The sequence below is a fragment of the Eptesicus fuscus genome, chromosome 12, assembly GCF_027574615.1.
Source record: "Eptesicus fuscus isolate TK198812 chromosome 12, DD_ASM_mEF_20220401, whole genome shotgun sequence".
Lineage (NCBI taxonomy): Eukaryota > Metazoa > Chordata > Mammalia > Chiroptera > Vespertilionidae > Eptesicus > Eptesicus fuscus.
In genome coordinates this window covers 24022684-24050161 of record NC_072484.1, presented here as the reverse complement: position 1 = coordinate 24050161, position 27478 = coordinate 24022684, and the positions used below count along the sequence as shown (strand labels likewise).

General features: G+C 39.5%; 1 protein-coding gene across 3 annotated transcripts; it reads left to right on the top strand.

Annotated features, from left to right (window-relative positions):
- Positions 1-25155, top strand: ANKEF1 (ankyrin repeat and EF-hand domain containing 1). Of its 3 annotated transcripts, XM_008141088.3 has the most exons (10): positions 1-266; positions 5187-5577; positions 7734-7933; positions 8668-8817; positions 11992-12115; positions 17032-17854; positions 19360-19586; positions 22158-22324; positions 23881-24018; positions 24845-25155. In XM_008141088.3, exons 2-10 carry the CDS (start codon positions 5232-5234, stop codon positions 25001-25003), a joined length of 2334 nt encoding a protein of 777 aa, XP_008139310.1. In that variant the 5' UTR covers positions 1-266; positions 5187-5231; the 3' UTR covers positions 25004-25155. The 3 variants fall into 3 exon arrangements, with proteins under 3 accessions (XP_008139310.1, XP_028000577.1, XP_028000578.1); XM_028144776.2 differs by lacking the exons at positions 1-266; positions 5187-5577 and having other exon boundaries at positions 7838-7947; positions 8675-8817; XM_028144777.2 differs by lacking the exons at positions 1-266; positions 5187-5577 and having other exon boundaries at positions 7862-7947.
- The last annotated feature ends 2323 nt before the right edge of the window (positions 25156-27478 follow it).

Here is a 27478-nt window from a genome sequence, read left to right as displayed (position 1 = left end):
CGCGCTCGCGCTGGGCGGACCCGGGGCCCATGGACACACACACCCCCTTGCCTGCAGCCCCGCGCGCCTGCTCGCCTGCTCTGCCCGAAGGGACACCATTCACCGCTGGCTGCCCAAGCCTGGCTCGGGGAGCCCGAGGTCGTGGCTGGGGCTGGGGCTGGTGCCAGGCGGCAGAGAACCAGAGCTGGGTCCACCGTGCGCCCCCGCAGGCCGAGGCGCAACGGGGCCGGACATCCGTGGCTCCTGATCACCCTCAGGACTGAGAGGTGAGCTTAGCATCTTGGTCCTTCCACCTGGCCTTCCCCTTGAAATTAGATTCTACCCACCCTCCCCTCTGGATTCTTCTGAGACTTAAAACTGAAAGGGACAGTAAAGACACACACCCCACCAGTGTGGGTGTGGGTGAGTTGAGACCCAGGGAAGTTTGATTATTCATAGTGAGCCTGTATTGAGAGACTTTGCTAAGTACTTTACAAAATTAGCACATTTCCTCTTCACACATCCCTGTGAAGTTATTCCCATTCCACAGATGAAAAGACTGAGGCACAAACCCCGTAGGTAACTGTCCAAGTTTGCCCAACCAGTTTGTATAAATTATAATGCAGAGAAGGACGGATCATAAAAATAGATTCCTCCACCGCCACTCCTACACTCTTTCCACGCTTCCAAGTATGTCTCCCTACATTCCTCTTTCTGACAAACACCTTTATCTCACAGACTCCTCTGAGAAGTTCATGAGCTCCATGGGTCTCTCCCCAGAGGAAAAATGCACCTGCATACCCTCCCCTCTCCTCCCCCCCCCCCCCCACACACACAGATTTTCATATTTAGAGTTTTCAGACCCAACATGGACTACAAGTGAAGAAGTCCTGCTTTGTTCCACTCCTCTGTGACTGGCCACATAAATGGTTATAGATGAAGGTATCCCTAAGTGCCCCAGGGCCATGCTGAGGTAAAGTACGCATGCTGGGGTGTGCATATATGTGGCAACTATCCTAGAATCAAAGATGCTGCACAATTTACAAGGAACCCAGCACTAAAAGGCAGGACTTCTCTTATTTCCCCCAGTGGGGTGAGGCTCTTGGTCAGTCGTGGCAGTTGGCTGTGTAGGACAGTGCATAGGGCATTGTTATCTCGCCAGCATTTTGGGACTTTAGCTGGAAAGGACACAAACCACAGAACTATTCCACAGATTGCTGAATTCACCCCTGTAGCTTGATTAGATAATGCCACATGCTGTCCCATCCCAGAGAAGCTGTCAGAGACAACAATGAAGTCACTGGTTTGGAAGTTTTTGTCCAATGAGGGGGCATTGATTTAGTACAATCAATAAGCTTGTATTGGGGAGCATCATAGTTTATTCTGTGTAGGATGTACAGTATGATGACACTGCACCTAACTAGAATCTGGCTGATAATAAAACCAGCTATAAAGAGTAGTTAAAATAAATGTCGCCAAGCATGCAGCAGAGGTCAGGTGGATGACTTCTGAGGCAGTTCAGGACTTATTGGGAGCCTATTTATACACACGGTTCTAACAGGCTTCCTTATCTGGCTTCCTTGTCCACCACACATTATGAACAGATTAGAAGGGAAGAGAGGGGTTACAGCAAACAGGACATTAAAGCTAAAAGTCACATGTGGCTGGTGTCCCAGCAGGAAAGGAAGAAGCACAAAGAATAAACAGCAGCCAGAAGAGTGAGGAAAAAGGAAGGACAAGAACAGCACACATTTGATGTTGATGGTCATAAGAAACTCCTCTTTGCTCTCACCCAGTCTCATGTTTAACTGCAACCAACTCCTAATTCCGCATAGACCAGGCTCAGATTTCTCTCCTGAATTATGTATCCTATTGCCTTGTGGATTCTAATTCAGCATGCTCAAAGCTTAACCATCGACACACTCTAACCAATCTGGACCCCATCCTGAGCTATCCATCTCAGGTACAGGTAGCCAGTTGCTCAAGCCAGAAACCTAGGAATTGTCTTTGATTCCTTCCACTGCTCAGACTTCAAACTTTTGGTCATCTATTGAGCAAACATTTATTGAATGCTTCATATGAGTCAGGTTCTGACTGGTGTAGAAGTAATCCTATATATTAAAGGGCTAATATATAAATTGACCAGACAGCAGAACTACTAGTCACAATGACGCGCACTGACCACCAAGGGGCAGACACTCAATGCACAAGCTGCCCCCTGGTGGTCAGTGTGCTGCTGGTGAGCACAGCAGCAGTGGCAGGAGTTTCTCCTGCCTCTGCGGCAGTCGGACATTCCCCAAGGGCTTCGGGACTGCTAGAGGGACCCCCACCCTGAGTGCATGAATTTCATGCACTGGGCCTCTAATGGTCATTATAAAGCTGCTGTTGCATGGAGGCTACATACTAGTGGGGAAGATACACAATATATAAATTGAATATATCTATATCTACACATTGATAGAAATGTTATATAGAGAAATGTTTCATTTCATTATGAAGAAAATAAACCCAAGGAATGAAGTAACATGGTGGCATCAGTTTTAATGGTAAGACGTGCCAGTCAAAGGAAATTCTGAGCAGAGGGCACTCCAGGCTGAGGAAACAAGATGTTCCAAAGACAGGAATGAGCTTTTATTCCATAAACAGAAAGAAGGCCAGTGTAGCTGGAGATCACTACGTCAAGGGAGACTGAAGTGAGGTCTGAGGATCTGGAGAAGGGACCTGAATAGGTCATCAGAGTGTGTGTGTGTGTGTGTGTGTGTGTTTTCTGATACTAATGGAAAGATATTGAAATGTTTTTAAAAGGTGGTCTGGAGAGAATGTTCTGGCATGAGGTAATGTTCTATATCTTGAGAGGAGATTGGTTTACATAGACATATGCATTTGTCAAAACTCACGGAATGATACACTTAATACTTATACATTTCATTGCATATTCAAAAGGTCAAAAAGAAAAAAAGAGTTATAAACAAATATTAAACTACAATTAAGGATATCTATGCTAAAACATGTCTGCAATTTACTTTGAAAAATGGATCAGAAAAATACAATGGATAGAGATGCAATAAAGCAAGTCAAGCATTAATGGTAGGATCTCAATGGTAGATACATGGGTATTCAGTTTTTCTTTATGTTTAAAAATAGTTACACTAAAATGTTGGGGTAGAAGTTTGTCTGGTCTTATCTGATCTACGTTTTAAAAAGATGTTTCTGGGGATGAATAGAGAATGAGCCTTAGAGGGCTGTTGTGGAAGCAATGAGACAAATTAGCAGCTATAGCAATGATTTCGCCTAGGAAAGTACCACTGGAAGTTGATGTCAGGGGGTAGAGTTGACAGGATAATAGGGTATCTGTGAGGGAAAGAAAAAACAAAGAGTAACTCTTAGTTTTTTACCTGAGTAGGTGGATGGATAGTGATGTCATTATTGGAAATGGGGAGAACTGTAGAAGGTCTGGGTGATAGCAAGAGTTCTGTTTGGACATGTTACATTTTTGATGCCTATTAAATGTCCAAGTGACAATGAAGAGTTGACTGGTAGATACATAATTTTGGAGCTCTGGGGAGATTCAGAGATGGCTGTATACATTTGAGAGTGAACAATTAAAAGCTGCAAATTGGAATAAAGGTCTCATCAAATCGAATGAGATCTCAGCGGGACCGGGGGGTGGGGTGGGGTGTTTGAGAATAAAGAAGGGTCCTGAGGGCTTAGCCCTGGGTACTCTAACAACTAGGCTTCTAACAGAAAGAGGGGGGACCAGCAAAGGAGACTAAGCAGTGGATGGGGATGTAAGAGTGAAACAGGCAATGGAGGTGTTATGGTTACCTAGAGAGACACAGTTAAAGAAGAAACAAGTGGTCAACAGTACCACTCTTTGCCATAGGGAATGTAGATAAGGGAGCAGGTTTGTGGTAGGAAAAAGACAGTACAGTTTCAGATTTTGTAGTAAGATTGAATCTTTCCATTACAAATAAAAGGAACCCAGCTAACTGGCTTCTACCAAAATAAGGTTGGGGAAAGGTATTTTTGCTCATGCAACCCTGAACATTTAAGCGGTAGGTGACTTCTAGCACAACCGAGTCCTGGATGCAGCTGCTTCCATCTGGCTCAGTCTCTCCTGCAGGCTCTCTGTGACACCCCCATCCCCACACCCTACTGCTTAACAACTAGCAGAAAGAGCTGCCTTTCCATACAGTTCTGGCAGAATGGTCCCATGCTTATTGGCTGATGTCTTTTCTTAGCATATTCTTGAGACATTCAAGGTTTCTGGGGAGAGTGTTCCCTCACACAGGCTAAGCCTGAGTTGCAAAACAATTCCAATCACAGGAGATGGAAGGGACAGCCCCATCCAAAGTTTGAGGTGGAAACTTGTCTGATCTTATCTGATCTACATTCTTAAAATTTTTTTTTTCTGGGAATAGAATAGAGATTGGACTAGAACTGTTGTGGAAGCAGTGAGACAAATTAGGGGCTGTGACAATGATTTGGCCTATGATAGTACCTCTGTATCATCTGAATGGTTTTCCTATACGATAACAGGTTCCCCCAGCCCCAGAAAAAATATGGAGGAAAGCATGCTGGGAGTACCTAGCCTGGCCTAGTCCTCAGTTGAAAAGATTGTTACCTCATTGTCACATAAGATGACAAAAGAATTGCCTATCTCTCTTTGATATTTCACAGAGCATAGTAATTCCTGTTTATAATGAGCATCTCAAAATGTTGCATGTTCTTTATACATTTTTTAACTACTAAAACCCATATGGTCTCTACATTGTGGGGGACATGCTAGTACAGACCTATATAGTGGGGAGCTCAAATCCTTACCTTGGCAATTTAATTAGCCTTACCCTGTTCATAGATAAATGGGAAGTTTGCATCAAGGAGGGAAAATTAAATGAGATAACAGGAAAACAGCATAGTACTGATTATGATGGAAGATTAGTTTTGAAATATTTTAACTTTATACTAGTTGAAGGTTTTTGTATTTTGTAACTTCTACTTTTATGAAATCAGTTGCAATAAATTATGGTAAAAATATTTCCATATATGATTTCCATTATAAGAAACAGCCTCTCTTCTTGGAGAAGCTTTAAAATATTATCATTTAATCAAAATAAAGGTGACATAATTAACTTTGAGTTCCATGTTTTGTTTTGTTTTCGTATGTGTGGTTTTTTCTTTTTTTTGTCTGTTTATTTCTGCTTTAGTATTTGTTTTCGTCCACAAAAGCATTTTCAAGAAGTTGGTCCAGTATGGCTTTAGCAGACAGGAGACTTGAGAACCTGCAAATCTACAAATGTCTTCAGTGTGTTCGGAACAAAGACAAGAAGCAGATAGAGAAGCTGACCAGACTCGGTTACCCTGAACTAATCAATTTCACAGATCCTATTGATGGACAGAGTGCTCTGCACTTAGCCTCAGTCTCCAATGACACTGACATGGTCAGCTTTCTCCTGAGCCTTGGTGCCCACCCTGATGTGAAAGACCGAATGGGCTGTACTCCGGCAATGAGGGCTGCAGAACTGGGCCATGAAATGTCCATGGAAATATTAGCCAAGGCAAAGGCCGATATGACTATAGTTGATAACGAAGGAAAAGGTAACAACCCCAACATTCTATCTAGCAGATGCAACCCTTTTTATAGCCAGAAATCAATGAAGTGAACTTTTTTGCTTTCCAACTTTAGAAGTGAATTACTCCTGTACCTAAGAATACCAACTCCCTATAATTTGAAAATGGTGTAGGTAAATCTTAGGGAAGCCAGATCTGATAGTTTTTTCATATAAAAAATTAGGATTAGATTAATCTGTTAGGTGGTTTTTCTAAATGGAGAATTTTCAAATGACACACATTGATATTATTGTCATCATAATCATTCATTATAAAATATTGTTTAGACCAAAAGAGGGAGAGCATTTCTTATTCTTTTTTACAATTTAGAACCTGGAGTAGTACTAGACTTAGAACTTCAGAAGGATTTTGTTTCTTCTTAATAGTCTGATGTAAAAAGGAGTTAGTTCTACTTGGGAATCTGGAGGATTAAGGTGGATTCTGGCATAAACTCCAACTTTCTAGGGTCATTTTAAACAATTTGACCTCAAACTTGACACATGGCATTTCTATGATTATTCAGGTGAAACAGTCCCACTCCTCCACGTTGTTCCCTCATTCCATCTCAATACCATGGTCCTGGAGCTTCTTGCCCAGATCACCCCAGGTTCCAGCAAGAGTTGACATAACCTCACAAAAATCACTAAGAAAATTACTACTAGACTTAATATAAATTGGTAGATTTCATCACTTGTCCCAAAGAGTTGCATCAAGTACAAAGCCATTACCATCAGCCCGCAGTAGAGAAATGAATTCAGTTTTATAATGTTAATGTTTTCTAACAGGAACAAAATCTGTTTTTGTAACTTTCTCCAAACAGTCACTTGCTTAAGAAAAAGGAGAGGACAGAGACAGGAAGAATTATTTAGTTGCTTACTGGCACCACATAATAAAATAAACTTCAGGTGCATTCTGGGGTCAACTGTATTTTAAAATGTCATATCCTAAAAAAAGCAACAGAAGCTTCTCAAATCTCTACTGAACATCATTTTCCAAAGTGTGTTTCACAGACCATTGAATCACTGGGATGTTGATTAGTGCTATATGCAACATTGGTTTCACTGTCCAATTCATTGGAGAAACATTGGATGAAACATATTTAGGCATGTTGATTTCACATTTGTCAGACAGACTAAAGATGGTGACATTTCCCATATATATTTGACCATAAAATAGTTTTTCCTTATGTCATCTTATTTACCTAGAGTTTTGTTGAATACACTTTGGGAAACACTGTAATGAAACATGTTTACCTCTTTGAGTTTGAAAAAGAGATAGAAATCACAAGGAAAACAGGTGGAGAAATTGTATAGCATAAAAATCTAAAATTATAAAATTAAAACTAATCAAGGTGAAATTAGAAGCAAGGTCAAGTGAGTATTTGTGGCAAATATTAACAGCCATTTGGTTAAAATTTGAGCTCGTTCTAATTAATATTAAACCTGTCGAGGTTCTGGAAGTGGAGCGTCTGAGAAAATGATATGGCAAATCACATAGGAAACATTAAAAGTAGAAAATGAAACTTCAAACAAATATAAAATCTTGTCTCACGCATACCCGCATTAGTACTGCCCTATATTGCTTTGATTCTAAAGAACCCATTCTGTGCTCACTGCACCAAATGTCTCATCTTCCCCACATGAATGTACCTAGCTCACCTTGCACATCCCCCAGTTTGACTGTCACTTGCCAAACTGTTTTGCTTATTCCACAGTAGTCTCTCTGCCATTAACATCCTATTTTCCAGAGACTGATGTTTGACTCACTGCACATTGTTTCTAAAGGATAAGCAAACATTTAAATGATTAAAAATACTTATTGGATCCTTAGAAGCATGTGGGACATATTCTACCCCCATATTGTATTTTCTCTTTGAACTACTTTGCAGAATATGAAGAAGGTAAGGCTCTAAGCCACACCTGCTCGTGACTGTTTTCTGACTATCACAGGTTGAGTTTCTTTTTTGGTTTCTCTATCGTGGTGTTTCAGTTTATTTCAGAGGGAAAACAAAGACAGATATGCCTTCGCTCTATCACTTTAACTAGGTAATTATGGATTTTAAAATTATCATTTTTCCTTTTTATCTGACTGAAATGTATAGAAACTATTCATAAGTATTCTTTGGGGATTCTATTTTTCTACAGGTGTTTTGTTTTACTGCATTTTACCTACTAAGAGGCATTATCGCTGTGCATTGATTGCCCTGGAACATGGAGCAGATGTCAACAATTCTAGCTATGAAGGAAAACCGGTGTTCCTTAAAGCTTGCGAAGTTGCACATGATATTAAAGAAATGTGCCTGACACTTTTGGAAAAAGGAGCCAATCCAAATGCTATCAACACAGTATGACTATTCCTGTGATTATAAATATTCATTTTTTTCAATTATAGAGTCTTATCAGTGTAACTTTGGCATTTAGATATGGAAAAATTATTCTGTTAGCTTATAGACTGTTCATTTCTATTCAAAATGCTTTAAGATTATATACTTTCATTATCTTTATATTGCCATAATCCTACAGCTTCTTTCCTAATTACGTTTGGAAAATTGGTATTTATTATGCATAAATGTTAAAAGATCATTATAGAAAATAGACAAGGTATCACTAATGCCCAATAAAAGTTTATCTTTTTGAAAAGAAAATACATAGTTATGCTGTGTTTTTTATTCATTTTGCTCCCTCTCCTCATTTGGCTAATTTTATTGAATTTTCTTATGTTTTCATTATAATTTTGAGACAAAAATCGGATTTTTTTTCTTAATAGAAAACACCTATAATTTAATTTTAGAATATTAGAACTCCTTTACCCCCCTCTTTCCCCTTTTTGCTCTACAATCTTTGCAAGAACTGCCTTTTTCTCACAAGAACATATGGTGTGATCTACTCTGACTTTAGAATTCTACATTTTGGATATTCACCCATTGTACTGGCTTCATTTTTTCTCTTTGTTTCATGAAACTAATGAAAATGTAGAGAACCAAGCATGTCTGTGACTCTAAGGCCAAATGGATTTAGATAATATTTATATAGAATATGTCATTTAACATAAACAGCATTTGATCTGCTTTATGTCCAGTCCACAGGTCGCACGGCTTTAATGGAAGCAGCAAGAGAAGGAGTGGTAGAACTAGTTCGAGGGATATTGGAAAGAGGAGGTGAAGTGAATGCATTTGACAACGAGAGACATCAGGCTGCACATTTTGCTGCCAAAGGAGGCTATTTTGATGTAATAATCTACTCTTCACTTTAAAATTTGTTGCTAAAATTTTTTCTCAAAAATTTTAAATATTATGTGGATTACATTAGGCAGAATTTTTTCTGCATTACCATCCTGATTTCCTTGAAAAATTCTAAAACTCTATTTTATACCAAATATTATTTTTAAAAACATATAGCTCTTCAATTTTATCTGCTTGCTAACTTATACATTAATAATACTAGTAGTGTTTTTTTCTGTATTCTTAACTATGACAATTTAAAAGTTTTACCTACTGGGTCTACTGTATTTTATGCACTCCATTACATATTAAAATCTTTAAAATATATTATGATCTAATTGTGGGGAAACAATGCCAACATACTCTTATCATCCTGATTATGTGTGTATCTTATGACTCACCTAAATTGTAAACTCTATTCTGATTATCTGGAAAGGTTATCTCATAGGTACAGTGACATTGCAGAAAAAAAAAAAAAAGGAATCAAAGATGGCCTTTTTAAAAATCTTTTTAATTTAATAAATCTTTATTGTTCAGATTATTACAATTGTTCCTCTTTTTCCCCCCATAGCTCCCCTCCACCCTGTTTCCACCCCACTCTCTGACCTTACCCCCCCTCACTGTCCTCATCCATAGGTTTACGATTTTTGTCCAGTCTCTTCCCGCACCCCCCACGCTCCTTTCCCCCTGAGAATTGTCAGTCCACTCCCTCTCTATGCCCCTGATTCTATTATATTCACCAGTTTATTCTGTTCATCAGATTTTTTTATTCACTTGATTTTTAGATTCACTTGTTGATAGATATATATTTGTTGTTCATAATTTTTATCTTTACCTTTTTCTTCTTATTCCTCTTAAAGAATACCTTTCAGCATTTCATATAATACTGGTTTGGTGGTGATGAACTTCTTTAGCTTTTTCTTATCTGTGAAGCTCTTTATCTGCCCTTCAATTCTAAATGATAGCTTTGCTGGGTAGAGTAATCTTGGTTGTAGGTTCTTGCTATTCATCACTTTGAATATTTCTTGCCACTCCCATCTGGCCTGCATAGTTTCTGTTGAGAAATCAGCTGACAATCATATGGGTGCTCCCTTGTAGGTAACTGTTTTTCTCTTGCTTCTTTTAATATTCTCTCTTTGTCTTTTGCTCTTGGCATTTTAATTATGATGTGTCTTGGTGTGGTCCTCTTTGGATTCCTTTTGTTTGGGGTTCTCTGTGCTTCCTGAACTTGTAAGTCTATTTCTTTCACCAGGTGGGGGAAGTTTTTGTCATTATTTCTTCAACTAGGTTTTCAGTATCTTTCTCTTTCTCTTCTTCTGGCACCCCCATAATTCTGATGTTGGTACGCTTGAAGTTGTCCCAGAGGCTCCTTACACTATCTTCATATTTTTGGATTCTTTTTTCTTTTTGCTTTTCCGGTTGAGTGTTTTTTGCTTCTTTTTATTTCAAAGCTTTGACTTGATTCTTGCGATCCTCTAGTCTGCTGTTAGATCTCTGTATAATATTTTTTATTTCAGTCAGTGTATGCTTAATTTCTAGTTGGTCCTTTTTCATATACTTGAGGGTCTCACTAAATTTATCAGCCTTTTCTAGAAAATTCTTGAAAAACCTTATAACCATGGTTTTGAACTCTATATCCAGTAGTTTGCTTTCCTCCATTTCTTTCATTTGTGATGTTTCTTTGTCTCTGCATTTTGGCTGCTTCTCTGAGTTGATAGAGTGGCATTGTGTGCTAGGTGTCCTATAGGGACCAGTGGCTCAGCCTCCCCAGTTACCTGAGGTGGACAGTCTTGGTGCACCCCTTTGTGGGCTGTGTGCACAGTCTTGTTGTAGTTAAGCCTTGATTGTTGTTGGTATCACTAGGAGGAATTGAACTCCAGGCCAGTTGGCTGTGAGGATCAGCTGTGTCTACACTGGGAGAACTTCTATGCTGGAGACACCCTTATGAGACAAGATTTTCAAAAGCCTGTGTGCTCAGCTTGGATGGGGCGGAGTCTCAGGACGGAGCAGACAGCATTGGTTTCCTGTCAGCCCTGCCCTAATAGGCCCCTGTGTCTCAGTGTCCTGTGTTAATCGCTGCAAGCACCTCTGAGAGAAAGCCGCCCTCGAGTTTTGCCCACTGTCAGACAGTCCAGTTTCTCCCCGAATGAGTCTGGGTCCCCAGAGTCTCGCCCAGAACTGGAGTTCAGCACAGTCGGGAGCTTTTGTCTCCCTCCCGTTTGAGAAAGCCAGCCGCGCACTCAGTTGCCAGTCCTCTCTGTGCGCATGTCTCAGTACCTCTGCCTCCTGCAGCTCCTCTGAGTCTCAGTGTGCTTTTTTCTTTCCTTCTAGTTGTAGAATTTCCACTCAGCCAGCTTTCCTGTGGTTCTGGATGATGTCCATTTTGTCTTTTAGTTGTAGTTTTGAAATTGTTGTGCGAGGCAGCAGTTTAGGTGTTTACCTATGCCGCCATCTTGGTTTCTCCCTTAATTCTTAATTATATCAAAAATTTCTTTACTCAATTTTCTCTGAGTTTTAACATAATTACCCTTAGTTTTTTTCATTGAGTCTCTTCTCTGCAATAAAAATATGCATCACAATAGAAGTTAAATTTGGTAAAGAATTTGCTCCTCTGATAATGTTTGCCATAGTTTGATGCTTTTTAAAATGGCCTAGATTTACCAAAATGCTAGTCTCCCAGCTGAGTATAGAGTTTTTTAAACTCTATTCAGGGGTGGGGAACATCTGGCCTGTGAAATCACTTGGTCTGGCCCTGATAAGGCATTAGGGGTGAGTTAAGTGTTTGACCAAAGATAACAGGCTAATTTTTAAGTGATAATTTTGTATGGCCCTTTGAATAATGTTATAAATATCCAAATGGCCCTTGGCAGAAAGAAGGTTCTCCACCCCTGCGTCAATGTTGTTTGAGGGCAATTTTGGCAACAATAAAAATGTTCTATGTCTGTGTTGTATAATAGAGTACAAAACAGTAGCCACCTGTGGCTTTTGAGTACTTTAAACATGGCTAGTGAAACTAAGGAACTGTATTTTTAAGATTATTTTCTATTTAATTCATTTTGATTTAATTTTAAGTAACCACATGTGGCTAACATAATGTATTGGATAGCACAGGTCTAGGACCACTCTTCATTCACTAAATGTACATTCCTATTCCCCTACATTATCCCCTGTCTGTTTTGCAGATATTGAAGCTTCTTTATGCCTACAATGGAGATTTGGGGCTGATTGGAATGACTGGGAACACACCACTTCATTATGCTGCCATGGGTGGTTTTGCAGATTGCTGTAAATATATAGCTCAGCGAGGTAAAATTTGCCTAGCAATTTTATGGTTAAAGTATTTGTGGTTTATCCATGTTGTAGATAAGTAGGGAATTTGGGCCTGTCACTTGTTAGTTGCTTATGTTTTTCAATAGCCCAATCCTACTCATGTATGTAGAAAGAAAATTGAATTTCTTTTCCTACTCTACTTTCTGTTAATTCAGGAATCTGGTCTTAAAAGTGATAAAAACCCATTCTCCCAAATATTTTTAGGTTATTGTTCAAAATCTAATCATGAGTCAACAGATTATTGTAACATGTTTATAGTTATTAAACTCCTTTTTTAAATATATGTGAACATCAATCTAAGCAAGAACAAGCACTGGAAACCATGTCTTTTAATCTTAATTCTTAATTATTTTATTAAAAATATTCTATTGTGTCAAGTGCAAAGATAACTTCTGGATGATTTGAAATTATGAGGAAAATATTTTAGGGAGAAATATGAAATAAGTTGAAAATGTTCATGGAAAATTGAAAATGTAAGTAATATTTATTATTTTAGCTTTTCCTGTAGCTTTTAAGTAACTTAGTTAATTTCGGAATATAAACTATGTTATATATAGCCTAATGATAATATTAACTAAATTTAAAGAAATGTATTAATTTGTTATTAATTGCATGCTAATTGAATATACATTTAAAATTTTTAATTCTTTGTTAGAGATAGGACAGCATTCTGCTGAACTTTATGGTAGTTTTTTTTTTCCAGTTTCTGAGAAATAGGCAAAACTTAAAATATATTAGAGCAGAAAAGTGCTTTTTTTTTTCCTTTACAAGGGCACAGAATTTCAGAAGTCACTGGGATCTAGAGATTCTATACTGTAGTTACTAATATACAAAAGCCTAAGTGACCATTTGACTGGTAGCTATGATGCATACTGACCACCAGGGGGCAGACGTTCAATGCACAGGCATGGGAACATGGAGCAGACCGATGAATCGAAGAAGGAAGAGGGAAGGGAGGAGGAGGGAGGGCAGAAAGAGATTAACCAAAGATCTTATATGCATACTAGAGGCCCGCTGCACTGATTTGTGCACTGGTGGGGTCCCTTGGCCTGGCCTGTGCCCTCTAGCAATCCGGGACCCCTTGGGGGATGTCAGACTGCCGGTTTCAGCCCGATCCCCACCAGCCAGGCCAAGGGACCTCTCTGGTGCACGAATCCGTGCACCGGGCCTCTAGTATTACATATAAGACTGATGTGCCTGCATAACTAATAGTGTAATAACTAATTACTCCTTCATCCTCCAAAATAATAAACACTTTTAACAAATAAAGAAAAACATATCAAATGCAATGTTTGCCCTCATAAACCATTTCATCAGTCTTGTTTTCAAATCTGTTACAATCAGCAGTTTATTCTGACATTTCATTTTTAATATAGTGTATTTCTAAAAACCAAACATCTGCCCAGATTGAAACAAGCTTTTTCAACTTTAACATGTCTTTGCTTTCTTATTAGGACAAACATCACCAAACATATACTCTATTGTTCACACACACATAGAAAGCAAAGGGCCAGAGCTTGGGCCATGCCACAGGCCTTCCCCAGCCATGCAGAAAAGATTTATCTTCCTGGCCGAATCATAAAACTAGACTGTAGTTTTAAAACAAACATCTGAAAAGGTTCTGAATTTTGTAACATGTTTGGAAATACAACCATGTCACCAGATCCTATGAGGGGGGCTCAATTCCATAGCAGCAGAGTTACCAGTTACATTTCCACCTTTAAAATCTTAAATCTAAGTCCACCAGAGCAGCAAGAAACCATTAGCAATAAAATGCTCATTTCTGAGTAAACTCTCTCGGTTTAGTCTCTTCTCTACTTCATTGTAAAGGCTGAATTCTTTTCCCACATTAAACTATCTTCCTCAGTATCCTCCTCGTTTGCTCCTGGTCCTGTCACTGGAGCAATTTACAAGTCCCTGTAAGCAGTGTGAGCACCATGTCCAGGGACAGAGGGGAGTTTGGAGTAGTTCTACCCCATGGAAACTTTTCCCTTTCATGGGCCTTTGGCTGCTGGTGTTCTACAGCACCAGCCCCTAAAGTTGAGTATCTTGATCACAGAGGAACATAAGTCACAAAGGAAATGAATGGATCTTTAGTTACTAATCATAAAGGAGGAGGCAGAGTCTCCCAAGTAAAAAAGGGAGGAAAAATACCTTCAGATTTTTTTTCTAAAAGGAGTGCTGAGGAGAGGAGGAAGGCACGTCTTTGGGAAGGCCAGAACAAAGGGTCAGTGAATCTTCAAGTGGAAGGGTGAGAGAGAAGGGCAGATGAATGTGTTTGTTTATTTATTTATTTATCTATCTATCTATTTTTTTTTTAAAACAGAGGAAGTGAGAGAGAAAGAGAGAAAAACATTGATGAGAAATAAACATCAACATCAATTGGCTGCCTCCTGCATGCCCTCTGCCCCCCCTCAGGCCCCTAAGCCCCCAACCCAGGCATGTGCCCTGACTGGGAATCAACTAGTGACCACTTGGTTCATGGGTTGATGCTCAACCATTGAGCTACACTGGCTGGGTTACCTTAAGATCTTTAAGCTGAGATGTCTTAGTCTTTTATCCACATAAAGGTTTCTAACTAGGAGAAAACTGAAAACAGAAAATAGTAAACTAAACAGCTTTAATAATCCTTGGATCCATTGTGCTAGGGTAAATATAGGAGTGGCTTGGGAGATGGTAGATAACCCTCAGACACCCTGACTAAGCAAAAATGTTCAGTAAGAAAAAAAAAAGTATGCTCAGAATTACTATGCAATTATTATGCTATGGAATTTTACTATTGAAACCCCTTCCTAATAAGTCACTGTTCTTAAAACTGTCCAATATAGAAATTTTAGAATCCTTATTGTCTCAATACACTTTTTCTATCACTAATAAACTTTCAACCTGAGTATAAATTTTTAATTTTTGACAATACTAAAGGAAATATTAATCTTGAAAAGCATTGGTGATTAATTTTCTTTTTTACAAAGGATAAAACTATAAAGTGTTGAAGAGGCATGTTTTATGTTACATGCAGCTGCCTATACAATTTGGTTGCTAGAGATACTAATTGGGCAGCAATTTTTTAATCATGTGATTTTGGCAAAGCAATAGAAGAGGCTTCTAGAATCAAAACACTAGGAAGAACTTCATAGTCTGACATTTATATACATAATGGATTTTTAATGCCTCAAGACACTTATTATAGACAACATAGACTTCCATTCAGAAAGTATATTTATTTATGTAATGTTGGTCTCATCATTTTAAGGAAGAAACCAAAAAAGAAAATGAATTTTAATATATAACTTGGTCAAATATAATACTGAAATCCTTTAGACTTGATGAACAAATTACTTTTTTTTTTCTGTTATGTTGTTCACATGGCCTTACTAAAAAAGAGCAGATCTATATAAATGACATTAATTTCACAGAGTATACAGATAAAATATCATTTAAGATTGCATACCAATTTATAGTCATAATCATTCAAAAGGAACAGCTGTCCTTCAGCATTCTGAGTGCCTAAGAGCCCACATAAGCTGCATGAATCCAGCTTTTCAAATTTAGTTGTCACCCTTACTCTTTTCATGAAGAGTCCTTAGCAAGTATCCTAATATGGTACTTGTTTGAAGTATCTATAGAGATTAATGTCTTAATCATTTGGGGCAGATAATCTAAATTGGAAACATATCTCCCTTAGAAGCCACCAAAGTAAAATGCAAAATAAATAAATAACAGCTTAATTTTGTAATTATAATAGCCTAAAGGTGCTCAACTCTATATATGAACTAGAGGCCTGATGCATGAAATTTGTGCAAGAGTAGGCCTTCCTTCCCCCGGCTGCTGGCACTGGCTTCCCTCCAGCACCTGGGACCTGGGCTTCCCTTGCAACCTCAACTTCATCCAGAAGGTCGTCCAGAAGAACAGCCAGTCTAATTAGCATATTATGCTTTTATTATTATAGACTAGAGGCCTGATGCACGAAATTTGTGCAAAAGTATGCCTTCCTTCCACCAGCTTCCCTTAGGTATCTGGGACCCAGGCTTCCCTCCAGCCGCCAGCTTCTTCTGGAAGAACATCCAGAATGACATCCAGTCTAATTAGCATATTATTCTTTTATTATCCTATATAATAAAAGAGTAATATGCAAATTGACCATCACTCCAAAACACAAGATGTCAAACCCCCATGTGGTCAAAGATCCTGGCCCCATGTGGACACAAGATGGCCACCACAAGATAGCCATCAGGGGAAGGCAGTTGGGAGGGACCAGGCCTGCAAGGGAGGGCAGTTGGGGGTGATCAATCCTGCAGGAGAGGGCAGCTAGGGGTGAACAGGCTGGTAGAGGAGGGAAGTTGGGGGTGACCGGGTCTGCAGGGAGGGAAGGGCAGTTGGCGGGGGGGGGGGGGGGCGGGCAGGCCTGCAGTGGAGAGCAGTTAGGGGTGGGGGACCAGGCCTGCAGGGGAGAGCAGTTAGGGGTGGGGGACCAGGCCTGCAGGGCATGGCAGTTAGGGGTGACCAGGCCTGCAGGGAATAGCAGTTAGGGGCAAATAGGCTGGTAGGGGAGCAGTTAGGCATCAATCAGGCTGGTAGGGGAGTGGTTAGGGGATGATCAGGCTGGCAGGCAGAAGTGGTTAGGGGCAATCAGGAATGCAGGCAGGTGAGCAGTTGGGAGCCAGCAATCCTGGATTGTGAGAGGGATCCCAGATTAGAGAGGGTGCAGGCTGGGCTGAGGGACATACCCCCTCTGTGCACAAATTTCATACACCGGGCCTCTAGTTATAGATAATTTAGGGACAATCTTTTGACTAAGCACTTGAAATTAGGAAAACAGTTGGATGAATGTCATTTGTTAGAGCTATGCCGGTGATTGGAACCATTCATAATAATGATACTTCACATTTTAGGATGTGACCTGAAATGGAAGAATTTAGAACATAAAACGGCCAGGGCTGTGGCTAAGGAACGCGGTTTCAAAGCAGCAAGCAAAGAAATACGGCGGGCAGAGAGAACGGCTAATAAACTGGCCAAGCCAGGAGTTAAAAATCCGAATCCACTCTGGGCCCTTAGGCTTCATGATTGGTCAATAGAAAATGAGGCTTTACTTCGGGAAGCCTTTATGTGTGTGGACAGGGGCGATGGGACAGTCAGCAAGGAAGACTTTGTGACAGTGCTGGAGGAGAGGCAGGACTTCGTGACCTCAGATCAGCTGTCTTCCATCGCTCAACTTAGTGAAAAAGTCCGGGGAGCAGGGGTCAATGTTAACGATTTCTTTAAGGGAACCCGATACTTAAACAAGTCTTATGTCTTGGGATCCTATGGGCCTAAGAAAAAGAAAAAGGGGATAGCCAAAAAGGGAAAGAAAGGCAAGTTCGTTTTACCCCTCCCGGTCTGCGTCATCCCTGACAATGCATTTCCACGCCGGAGTGATGGTGGGCCACCATATTACATGATTGAAACCTACAAGAATGTCACGGATTGCAATCGGTTTAATCGGGATCATCCACCAGAACATCCCATTCAGGACGATTCTGCTTGGTACATTGAGGATTCAGGGAAGGTATTTGCAAATATTAACTTTCTCACCAAGGCAGGAGACCTAGCTTCTCTGAAAAAGGCGTTTGAATCAGGCATACCGGTGGATATGAAGGATAATTATTACAAAACACCTCTAATGACTGCTTGTGCAAGTGGAAACATAGAAGTGGTCAAGTTTCTTCTTGAAAGAGGGTATGTTTTGGGTTGGGTGAGGTTTAAATTTTCATGAGTCTTCCTATTTCAAGAAAGTAATAGGAAAGCTAAGATACAATCAACTGCAGAATTTTAATAGCACAAGCAAGTGCTTTACCCCTGAAGCCTAGACTGCAGGTAGATCTTACTATTATATGGGAAACCAGGCTCATGGGAACATAGGCGTGTGTGTACATGAAGATAGTTTGCCAATAACAACTATGCACAAAGTGAAAGTCAAGAAGTTTTCACTCTGATGGTAGAAGAAGCGTTCTGATTGGATATCACTGGCCTCCCAAGAAAAGTTAATTTAGTGTCAGAGCTTTACCTAGTTGGTGTGGAGTTGCTTTTCATTTTATTTTAAACTTAAAAATTTTTTTTATTGCGGTAAGAACATTACATGAGGTCTAGCCTCTTAACAAATACTAACTATCCAATATAGTATTATTAACTATAATCACAATATTATACAGCAGATCTCTAGAATTTATTCATTTTATGTGGAGTCGCTTTTTAATCTGCCTCGTGTGTGTGTGTGTGTGTGTGTGTGTGTGTGTGTGTGTGTGTGTGTAGGGAAATCCCAACAAATTCCAATAAGTTGGCTATAATGACTAAGAACATTTGCATTCCCTTCTCCAGAAAAAAAGCAGTCTTTCCCTTGGTTCATTTATAAATATATTTAAAATCTCAAAGCAGGATATTTTCATTTATCTTTTTTAAAATTAAATCTTTATTATTGATATATTACATATGTACCCTTCCCCCCCGCCCATTGACCCCTTCTAGCCTGCCCTGCTCATGACCCCAGGCCTTCACCACACTATTATCTGTGTCCATGGGTTATGCATATATTCATACAAGTTCTTCAGTAGATCACTTCCCACCCACCCCTAACCCCCTATCCTCACCTTCCCTCTGAGATTCATTTAACTTTTTAATCTAAAACAATTACTTGGGTTTAATTCCTTTTTTTACCATTGCTAAATAACCTGCAGTTAGTTTTTAACCTTTTTGTGTCTCAGTTTTCTCATTTTTACAATGGGGCCCCAATGGGACTTAGATCACAGAATTCATTGAAGATAAAATTAGTTATGTAAAGCACTTACTGGCACAGTAATTACATACTTGATAAATTGTATCATTATTATTACTATAAATGCAGAAATAGACCCAAAATGGAATAATATAACTCATATTTCCTGTCAGTTTTATCTTCATTGGATTCATTTTTTAAATTTTCCTTGATTTAACCTTTGCAAAATTATAACCACTAAGATCTTAAGTGCCTTTTAAAGCTAAAAAAATGTATATGTATACACAGAGTTATGAGTGGCTGATAATGCAGAACACTTGTCAAGAAAAATTATGACATAGAGTTTAACTTGACTCAGAGCTTCCTTGGTTTACAGTTGAATAAGTTTATAAAACTATGAAGTCTTAGCGTTTTTAGCCTTCAGTGCTTGGGACAACCCATGTTTTTAGCTTGTGCATCTCTTATCTTATAGGGCTAATGTTAATGCAACAGATAATTTTCTGTGGACTCCACTTCACTTTGCGTGCCATGCAGGCCAACAAGACATTGTTGAGCTTCTTGTTCAATCTGGAGCCACGATAGATGCACTTTCAATCAACAACTCAACTCCTTTATTTAGAGCCATTGAGAGCTGTAGAATGGATACTGTCAAATACCTACTTGATATTGGTGCTAAATTCCAGCTGGAAAATAGAAAAGGTATGTGTACATATTATTAATGGTAAGGGTTAGAAAAGGAGAATTTATGTTCAACTAGAGGCCCGGTGCATGAAATTTGTGCACGGGTTGGGGGGCGGTGGAGGAGGAGGGGTGGTGTCTCTCAGCCCAGCCTGCACCCTCTCCAATCTGGGACCCCTCAAGGGATGTCCGACTGCCTGGTAGGATCAGGCCTAAACGGGCAGTCAGACATCCCTCTCACAATCCAGGACTGCTGGCACCCAACTGCTTGCCTGTCTGCCTTCCTGATTGCCCCTAACCACTTCTGCCTGCCAGCCTGATCACCCCCTAACCACTCCCCTGCCAGCTTTATTGATGCCTCACTGCTCCCCTGCTAGCCTGATTGCCCCTAACTGCCCTCCGCTGCAGGCCTGGTCCCCCTCCCCCCAACTGCTCTCCCCTGCAGGCCTGGTTGCCCCCAACTTCCCTCTTCTGCCAGCCTGGTCACCCCTAACTGCCTTCCCCTATAGGCTTGATTGCCCACAACTGCCCTCCCTTGCAGACCTGGTTCCTCCCAGCTGTCCTCCCCTGCTGGCCATCTTGTGGCAGCCATCTTGTGTCCACATGGGCAGCCATCTTTGACCACATAGGGGCAGCCATCTTGTGTGTTGGAGTGATGGTCAATTTGCATATTACCCTTTTATTAGTATAGATAGAGGCCTGGTGCACAGGTGGGGGCTGGCTGGTTTGCCCTGAAGGGTGTCCCAGATCAGGGTGGGGGTTCCCTTGGTGTGTGGGGCCTGTGGTGGTTTACAGGCTGGCCACACCCACCAGTGACCCAAGAGGAGGCCTTGGTATCTGGGATTTATTTATCTTCTATAACTGAAACTTTGTAGCCTTGGACGGAGGCCAAGGCCAGCCAGGGTGGGTGGGAAGCTTGGCTTCCTCCATCACCGGGGGCAACCCAAGTCTCCTGCTCTTTCCAGCTCTGTGGCTGCCGCCATTTTTGTTGGGATTTATTTATCTTCTATAATTGAAACTTTGTAGCCTTGAGCAGAAGCCAGGGCTGGCCAGGGCAGGCAAGAAGCTTGGCTTCCTCCATTGCTGGGGAAACCCAAGCCTCCTATTTGCTCCATGGTTGCAACTATCTTAGTTGGGTTAATTTGCATACTCGCCCCTGATTGGATGGTGGGCGTGGCTTGCTGGTGTAGCGGAGGTACGGTCAATTTGCATGTTTCTCTTTTATTAGTCTAGATTCCAAACCTCTTCTGATTCTATTCTTGTAGGATCACATTTTCCCCTGAAACAGTGGTCAGCAAACTGCCCTGAAACATAAGTGCTTTGCAAATCACTGGTGTTAAAGGGCTAATTCTTTGTGTTGCAATCTTCCATGGACTGATATTTTTGCAAAATACAATAAAAAGTGATTTACTAGAAAAATTAAATGGAAAAATAAAACATAAAATACAAGTGCAAACTTTTTTACTAGATTCAAATGACAGAAAACTCCTCTATTAATTTGCTACAAAAATTTCTAAGTACTTTACTCTTAACTCCTGTGATTATTTCATTGTGGCCCAGTAACCTTTAGTTTGTGGACTTCACCAGTGTGCAAGTCATATCTTGAAGTATCACACTGTTTAACTGTCATTTTCTAATAATTGGCATAGTTTATAGTCTCTGGATTTGGATTCCTTTTAAAGCTAGACAAAGTCATTTCTGAATTGAGGCTCTCTCTAGGAAGTAAACAGAAGGCCTGTTTTATAAATATCACAAGTGAAGACTAAAAAATCATTTTATTTAATATTTTAGATTCTTGCTTAGAGATATCATTTTCTTATAGTGGAATCTATTCTTTTTTTTTTTTAATTTCAGAGAGGAAGAGAGATAGAAATATCAATGATGAGAGAGGATCATTGATTGGCTGCCTCTTGCACACCCCCTACTGAGGATTGAGCCCACAACCTGGGCATGCACCCTTGACTGGAATGGAACCTGGGACCTTTCAGTCCACAGGCTGATGCTCTATCCACTGAGCCAAACCAGCTAGGGCCCATTACTTCTTTTTTAAAAATATATGTTTTGATTTAAGAGAGAGAGAGATTACTTTTGAACAGAGAACATTAAACCTCTGGCTGCTTCAGGCTGCCTCTGAGTCATGGGTAGTATTGTGCTAGGCCTATTCAAGGACATTACAGGTGTCACAAATTCTAGCCACATGATCACAGCACTTGTGAGCATCAATTTCCCTAGATCCTTTAGAATATACCTGCTTACATCATGGAAAGGGGAGGACAACAGAAATGTGTCACAGCTTGGAATGAGAACCAGCAATCAGATATTCAAAATGTAAACTACCAATGTTTTCTATCAACTTTTTAAGAAACATGCTTGAAAAAATTGTTTGGTCAGCAAATGGAATTGTAATGATAAGATTTTAGAGCTGGGTCCACCTTTGAGACTATTTGATCTAGCTCTGTGATCTTATACATATCATTTGCTTTAGAAACACCCTTAATAGCCCATGCTAGGGCTACTGTGCTGAGATAAGATTTTTTCTACATGATTTATTATTAACCTGTTTATTATAGCTCTGAATTCTGTTTTAAACAGGGCACACTCCCATGGATGTTGCAAAGGCATATGCTGACTATAGAATAATTGGTTTGATTAAAGAAAAGCTAGATAACTTGCCAAAACCATCAGAAAACCAAAAACTTTTGAAACCCAAGCCATCTATTAAAATGAAAACAGAAGGTTCTGAAATTAAGAAAGAAGAGGTAAGAAAGGCAATGATTACCCATTAGTAACTAGAATGCCTTAAAAACTTGTTGGGGAATGGGGCAGTGGCACTGTTCACATACTGTTACACAACATGGGCCAAATAATAGACAATCTATATTTTCAGCACCATTTTGCAATACTTTTAAAGAAATATCTAGCAAGGAAATTCCTACTACTGAAAAGGTTAAGTATTTATTGGGCAAATAGAATCCACACAAAAAACACATTGATTCAGCAAAATACAATTAGAATGTTGAAAAAAAGGACTGATATTGGATATGTGCATATTTGTATAATATATATGAATATAGATAGATATAGATATAGATATAGATATAGATATAGATATAGAGATATAGATATAGATATAGATATAGATACAGATATTGATATAGATACTGGAGACCAAGTGCATGAAACTTGTGCACAGGTAGGGTCCCTAGCAACTGCCGGCTGCCCACCAGGGCCTCCCTTCCCCGGCTGCTGACCTGGGCCTTCATTCATTCCACACTTCCCCCTAGTGGTCAGCACACATCATAGCGAGTGATCAAACTCCCAGTCAGTCGAACTCCCAAGGGGACACTTTGCATATTAGGCTTTTATATATATATAGATATTTTGTCCTGAATTATACAGATTTTATGAGATAGCCTAAAAGGGAAAGGAGGATAACCCTTATGAGGAATGAAGTAAAGCATAATTTTCCTTCATTTTGGTCTTATACTCTTTCATTACTCATTTTAAACCACCCCCACCCAAGGAATTTTAATGATTACTACTGAGCCCTGGGATATGGGGCCACTTGTAACTTGGATATCACACAGTATAACTCTAGAAGACTTAAAACACCACACTGATTGATCCTGCTCATCTGGAGTGGTATAGTTGCCTCTGAACTAGCAGGAGAAGGTTGAGGTTGTTGCCTACAGGGATTTCTGAGATATCAGGCTTTGCCATGAGCAGGGAAGCTTTCAGTGCATTTCTAGGCTAGAAGCTTCTTTTAGGGCAGCAGAAGGATCCCTGGAGATTCTTGCAAACACATGACAAATAATTAAATTTAAGAAGGAAATCTTTATTGTTATCAAATGGAAAGAGGAATGGCATTTAAGAAGGAAACACTTTATTGTTACCAAATGTAGGTGGTAGAAGTGGGTGGAGTGGAGGGATCATAGGCAGGCAGTAGAGAATAACAAACATAGATGACAAGAATAAGGATTGCCAGAGGTGAAAGAGGATCAATCAGCTAAAGCTCCTACTATGTGCACCATTATCATTTCAGTAAGAATGCATCCTTCTGACTAATGAATGGCCACAGGTAAAGGATGGATATCTTGAAGACTTATGAGATCTGCCACTGATACTACTAATTTAGTAGACTTAAGACAAATCATCTCTCTCTACCCAAAGTCAAAATAATATTCTATTTCATTTCAAGTTATCATTTATGTAGTAGTTATTATTTTTCTAGATTCAGAATGAGATGTAGAACAATAAATAATATTACAGTGTATATAGGTTTATGGAACTAATAGTTTTTTTGCCTTGTTTCCAGGAACCACTTTCATCAGTTTATACTGTACCAACCATATTGGAGGAAAAGAAAATGCGTAAGGATAATGTGGTTCATCTCAATTCATTGATTACCAGTGGTTATACCAAGAAAGTGAATATCACATTTACTCCACGGAGGGTAAGTGCTTTGGATTTTTCATAATGTGGTATAAACTAATAATGTCATTTTTCAAAGACTTTTTATACACAACACAAAAACAAATACCCAAAGGTTATTTTCATAGTTACTATTTGAAGGTGTCCTTTTGCTGATTCAGTTAGTCCAACTTGTTTAGCTCCCAGTATCTCGTTTTCTCTATTACAATTTCTGTATTGACATTTTCATTTTTCTTAGAAGATTAAAGTCTTCTTTGGTCAATATCATTGCCTATTGCAATTTAGTCACCAAGTTCTATAGATACTTTTTCTTGGTACCTTAGACCTAACCCTTCTTTGTACTCAATACTACCAACTCCTTAATTATTAGGAGTAGATTTATTAAGTAACTTCCTAAAACATCTATAATTAAACAGGTAAAGACATTTTTGGAGAATAGAAGTAGTCTTGCAAATGCCCATCAAACCATGCTGAAAAAAGACCACCAGCTCCCTCTGCCTTCTACTATGAAAATAATTGTGATTTCCCCATAAGACATAATGGTAGTCAACCCAAATGATCTTCTAATTCCATTGATTTCTGGTTTTGACATCCTAAAAATGAACAGCAGCTGGCCCAAAGGTCATCAGAGAGGTAACTAAAGAGCATTTCAGTTGTCCAAATAGCACCAAAAATAGTGATGTCCATCTAGCCACTGATGTCATTCATATAAGAGGAAAAGACAAGTTCAAAGTAGTTTTAGAAGTAAATTTGATAGTTTTAAATTAACCACGTTAAAAAGTATCTGGATATAGCATGTATGTGGCTGTCATACTCATACCTGCTCTGGCGGTGATTTCTCATTTAAGACCTGGAGTCCTGAAGCCACAACGGCAGAGCTGATCAGGAAGAGGGAGCTGCAGAGGGAGAGGTTCACTTATGAGGTGGACTTTGAAGACTTCATGATGCCCTTTCAGAAGAACATTACAGAGAAAGCTCGCGCACTGGAAGGTGTTTTCAAGAACTAAGTCACAGAGGTTGCATCTTGGATAAAACATTTCGAGACGCAGGGACCAAACTTTGGAGAAGGTAGATATTTCCATCAAAGCAATCCACAAATTAAGTATTTGTAACCAAACATTTGTTTTGGCTTTAACAACTATAAATATTCTGAGCTGTCTAGAGGTGTGTTTTATTTTGCAATGAATTACATGTCATTCTGGACAAATCCCCCAACCTTCTTTCAGACTGTAGTAGAATAAATGGCATTTTGGTTATAAACATAACATTATTGTCAAAAAATTTACCAAATGTACACCATTATGTTTGCTAAAGATATAATTCTGGAAATTGATTAAAACAGTTTAATATTGAGGAAGGGGAGTTTTTAGTGCATTAAGGAAAGTGTTTGTTTCTCACGCATCATCGTAAGTGATGTGTATGAGGTAACTAAACTTTGACACCTGTGGCAGACACTGTCAGCACTTCACCCATCTCTCCTCTGCTGTGGGATGGTCGCATTCTCAGGCCTGACTTCAGATGCTGGAAGGCTGCCTCTGACACTTAAACTTGTTCAGCAGGGGCCCAAGGATGTGGGCAGGAGAGCCTCCTGGAAGCAGCCCCAAGCAGTGACTGAACAGATTCAGTGTCTGTTACCGTTCTGGGATCATTCTAAAGTGCATATTCTCACTGATATCTGGAGCTCCCAGCGGGATTAAGATCAAGATGCCCACAGTGGAGATTTGTGTGACAGCCCCCTTCTCTTCTCTGTCTTCTCACTTTTCTTTCACCCCTCTGGTCTTTATTGAGATCACCTCCCAAATACTTACACCTCAATTCTTGTTTCAAGGTTCTTTCTGTAAGGACCCAAACTAAGACATCTATGGTATTCTGATTCTGAGGCCCTTAGCAAATATTTTAAAAGTGCATTCTCTTATCTTTTGTCTGCGACAAAATAAGCATTTCCCCAATTTAGAGGATTTGTCCCCAAGGTCTTAAGCATTTGAGAAGTAGTGCGAGTTATATTCATGTAATACTTCATACTTCATACTCATACTTGAGACAAAATTTCCAGATGTCATAAAAATATATATGATAGAGAATGACTAGATATTATATGTGAATTTTCCTTAAAGCAAGTATGTGTGGGGCAGGAGAGAAGGATGAATTTAAGAGACCCACCATAAAACCTTCAAAGTTTCTTTTGGGTCTGGGGCCTGATCATAGTTGGAAATGAGTTATGTCAGGGTTCCACGAGAGATATAGAAACAGTAGGATGGATGGATAGATAGATAGATAGATAGATAGATAGATAGATAGATAGATAGATAGATAGATAGATAGATAGACAGAGATTTATTGCAAGGAGTTAACTTACATGATTATGGGGGCTGGTAGGACAAGCCATCAGGAAGGAGAGGGTAAAAACTGTTGGACAAGAGATGTCCCTGCAGTTTACAAGTGGGATTTCTTCTTCCTCAGGGAAACTGCAGTTCTGTTCTTAAGGCCTTTTAACTGATCCCCCATCCCCCGATTATTAAGGATAATCTCCTTTACATTAAGTCAACTAATTGTAGGTGCATGTACATAATTCCTTCACAGCAATACCTACAGCTAATGTCTGGGTTCTATGGCCTAGCCCAACTGAGACATAAAACTGGCCACAGCTAGAGGTGTACTACTGAGTAAAAAGCTAGCTCACCCACACCAAGAGGTACAACGAGTGCTGGGGAGGGCCTCCAAAAATATCCACAAAAAGCCCACTGACGCTAAGAGTCCACTTTAGAATCTGCCTTACTAGAGGGCACAACTCCAGGGTACAACTCTGTCAGCCATATACATGAAACCCCTTTCCTTTAAACCTCTCCCTCACTTGTCACCCATGGAGGCCTTTAAGAAAGCTAGTGAGTCCAGGAGAAGGCTGGGTGAGTGAGTAAAGAAGCTAATCACGCCCATTTCCTCCAGAGGCAGGCTTGAACTGAGGTTGCTTACATATGTTATAATATGGAGCTTGGAAATTTGCTATTAGAACTCACTTTGTTTGTTTTATGAGGGTTTGTTTTGTCTATTTCTTTATTTTTACATTTTAACTTAATGTCAGATTTACAGAAAAATTGTGAGAATTTTACAAAGAAATCCTGTATATTCTTTACCCAGATTACCTAAATATTAACCATCCACTTTCTCTCTTTATGTCTCTGCATATACATATGTGTAATGTTTTTCTGAACTATTTGTCAGTTGAAGACCTGTATACTTTCAATATGTTTTTCCATAAAACAAGAACATTCTTTTACATAACTATATGACAATTGTCAATTAGGAAACTAATATTTGAATTAATTAAACATATTTAATCCACAGACCTTATTCAGATTTTGCTATATGTCCCAATAATATTCTATGGAGCAGAAGAAAATCCCAGATCATGGGCTGCATTCAGTTGTCACATCTCTTTGGCCTCTTGTAGCTTGAAACAGTCCGTCAATCTTTCTTTGTTTTTA

Coding starts and splice junctions, on each gene's coding strand:
- ANKEF1 (XM_008141088.3), top strand. CDS start 5,232: ATGGCTTTAGCAGACAGGAGACTTGAGAACCTGCAAATCTACAAATGT. Junction 5,578..7,733: donor AGTTGATAACGAAGGAAAAG/GTAACAACCCCA, acceptor ATTTTTCTACAG/GTGTTTTGTTTTACTGCATT. Junction 7,934..8,667: donor ATCCAAATGCTATCAACACA/GTATGACTATTC, acceptor CTTTATGTCCAG/TCCACAGGTCGCACGGCTTT.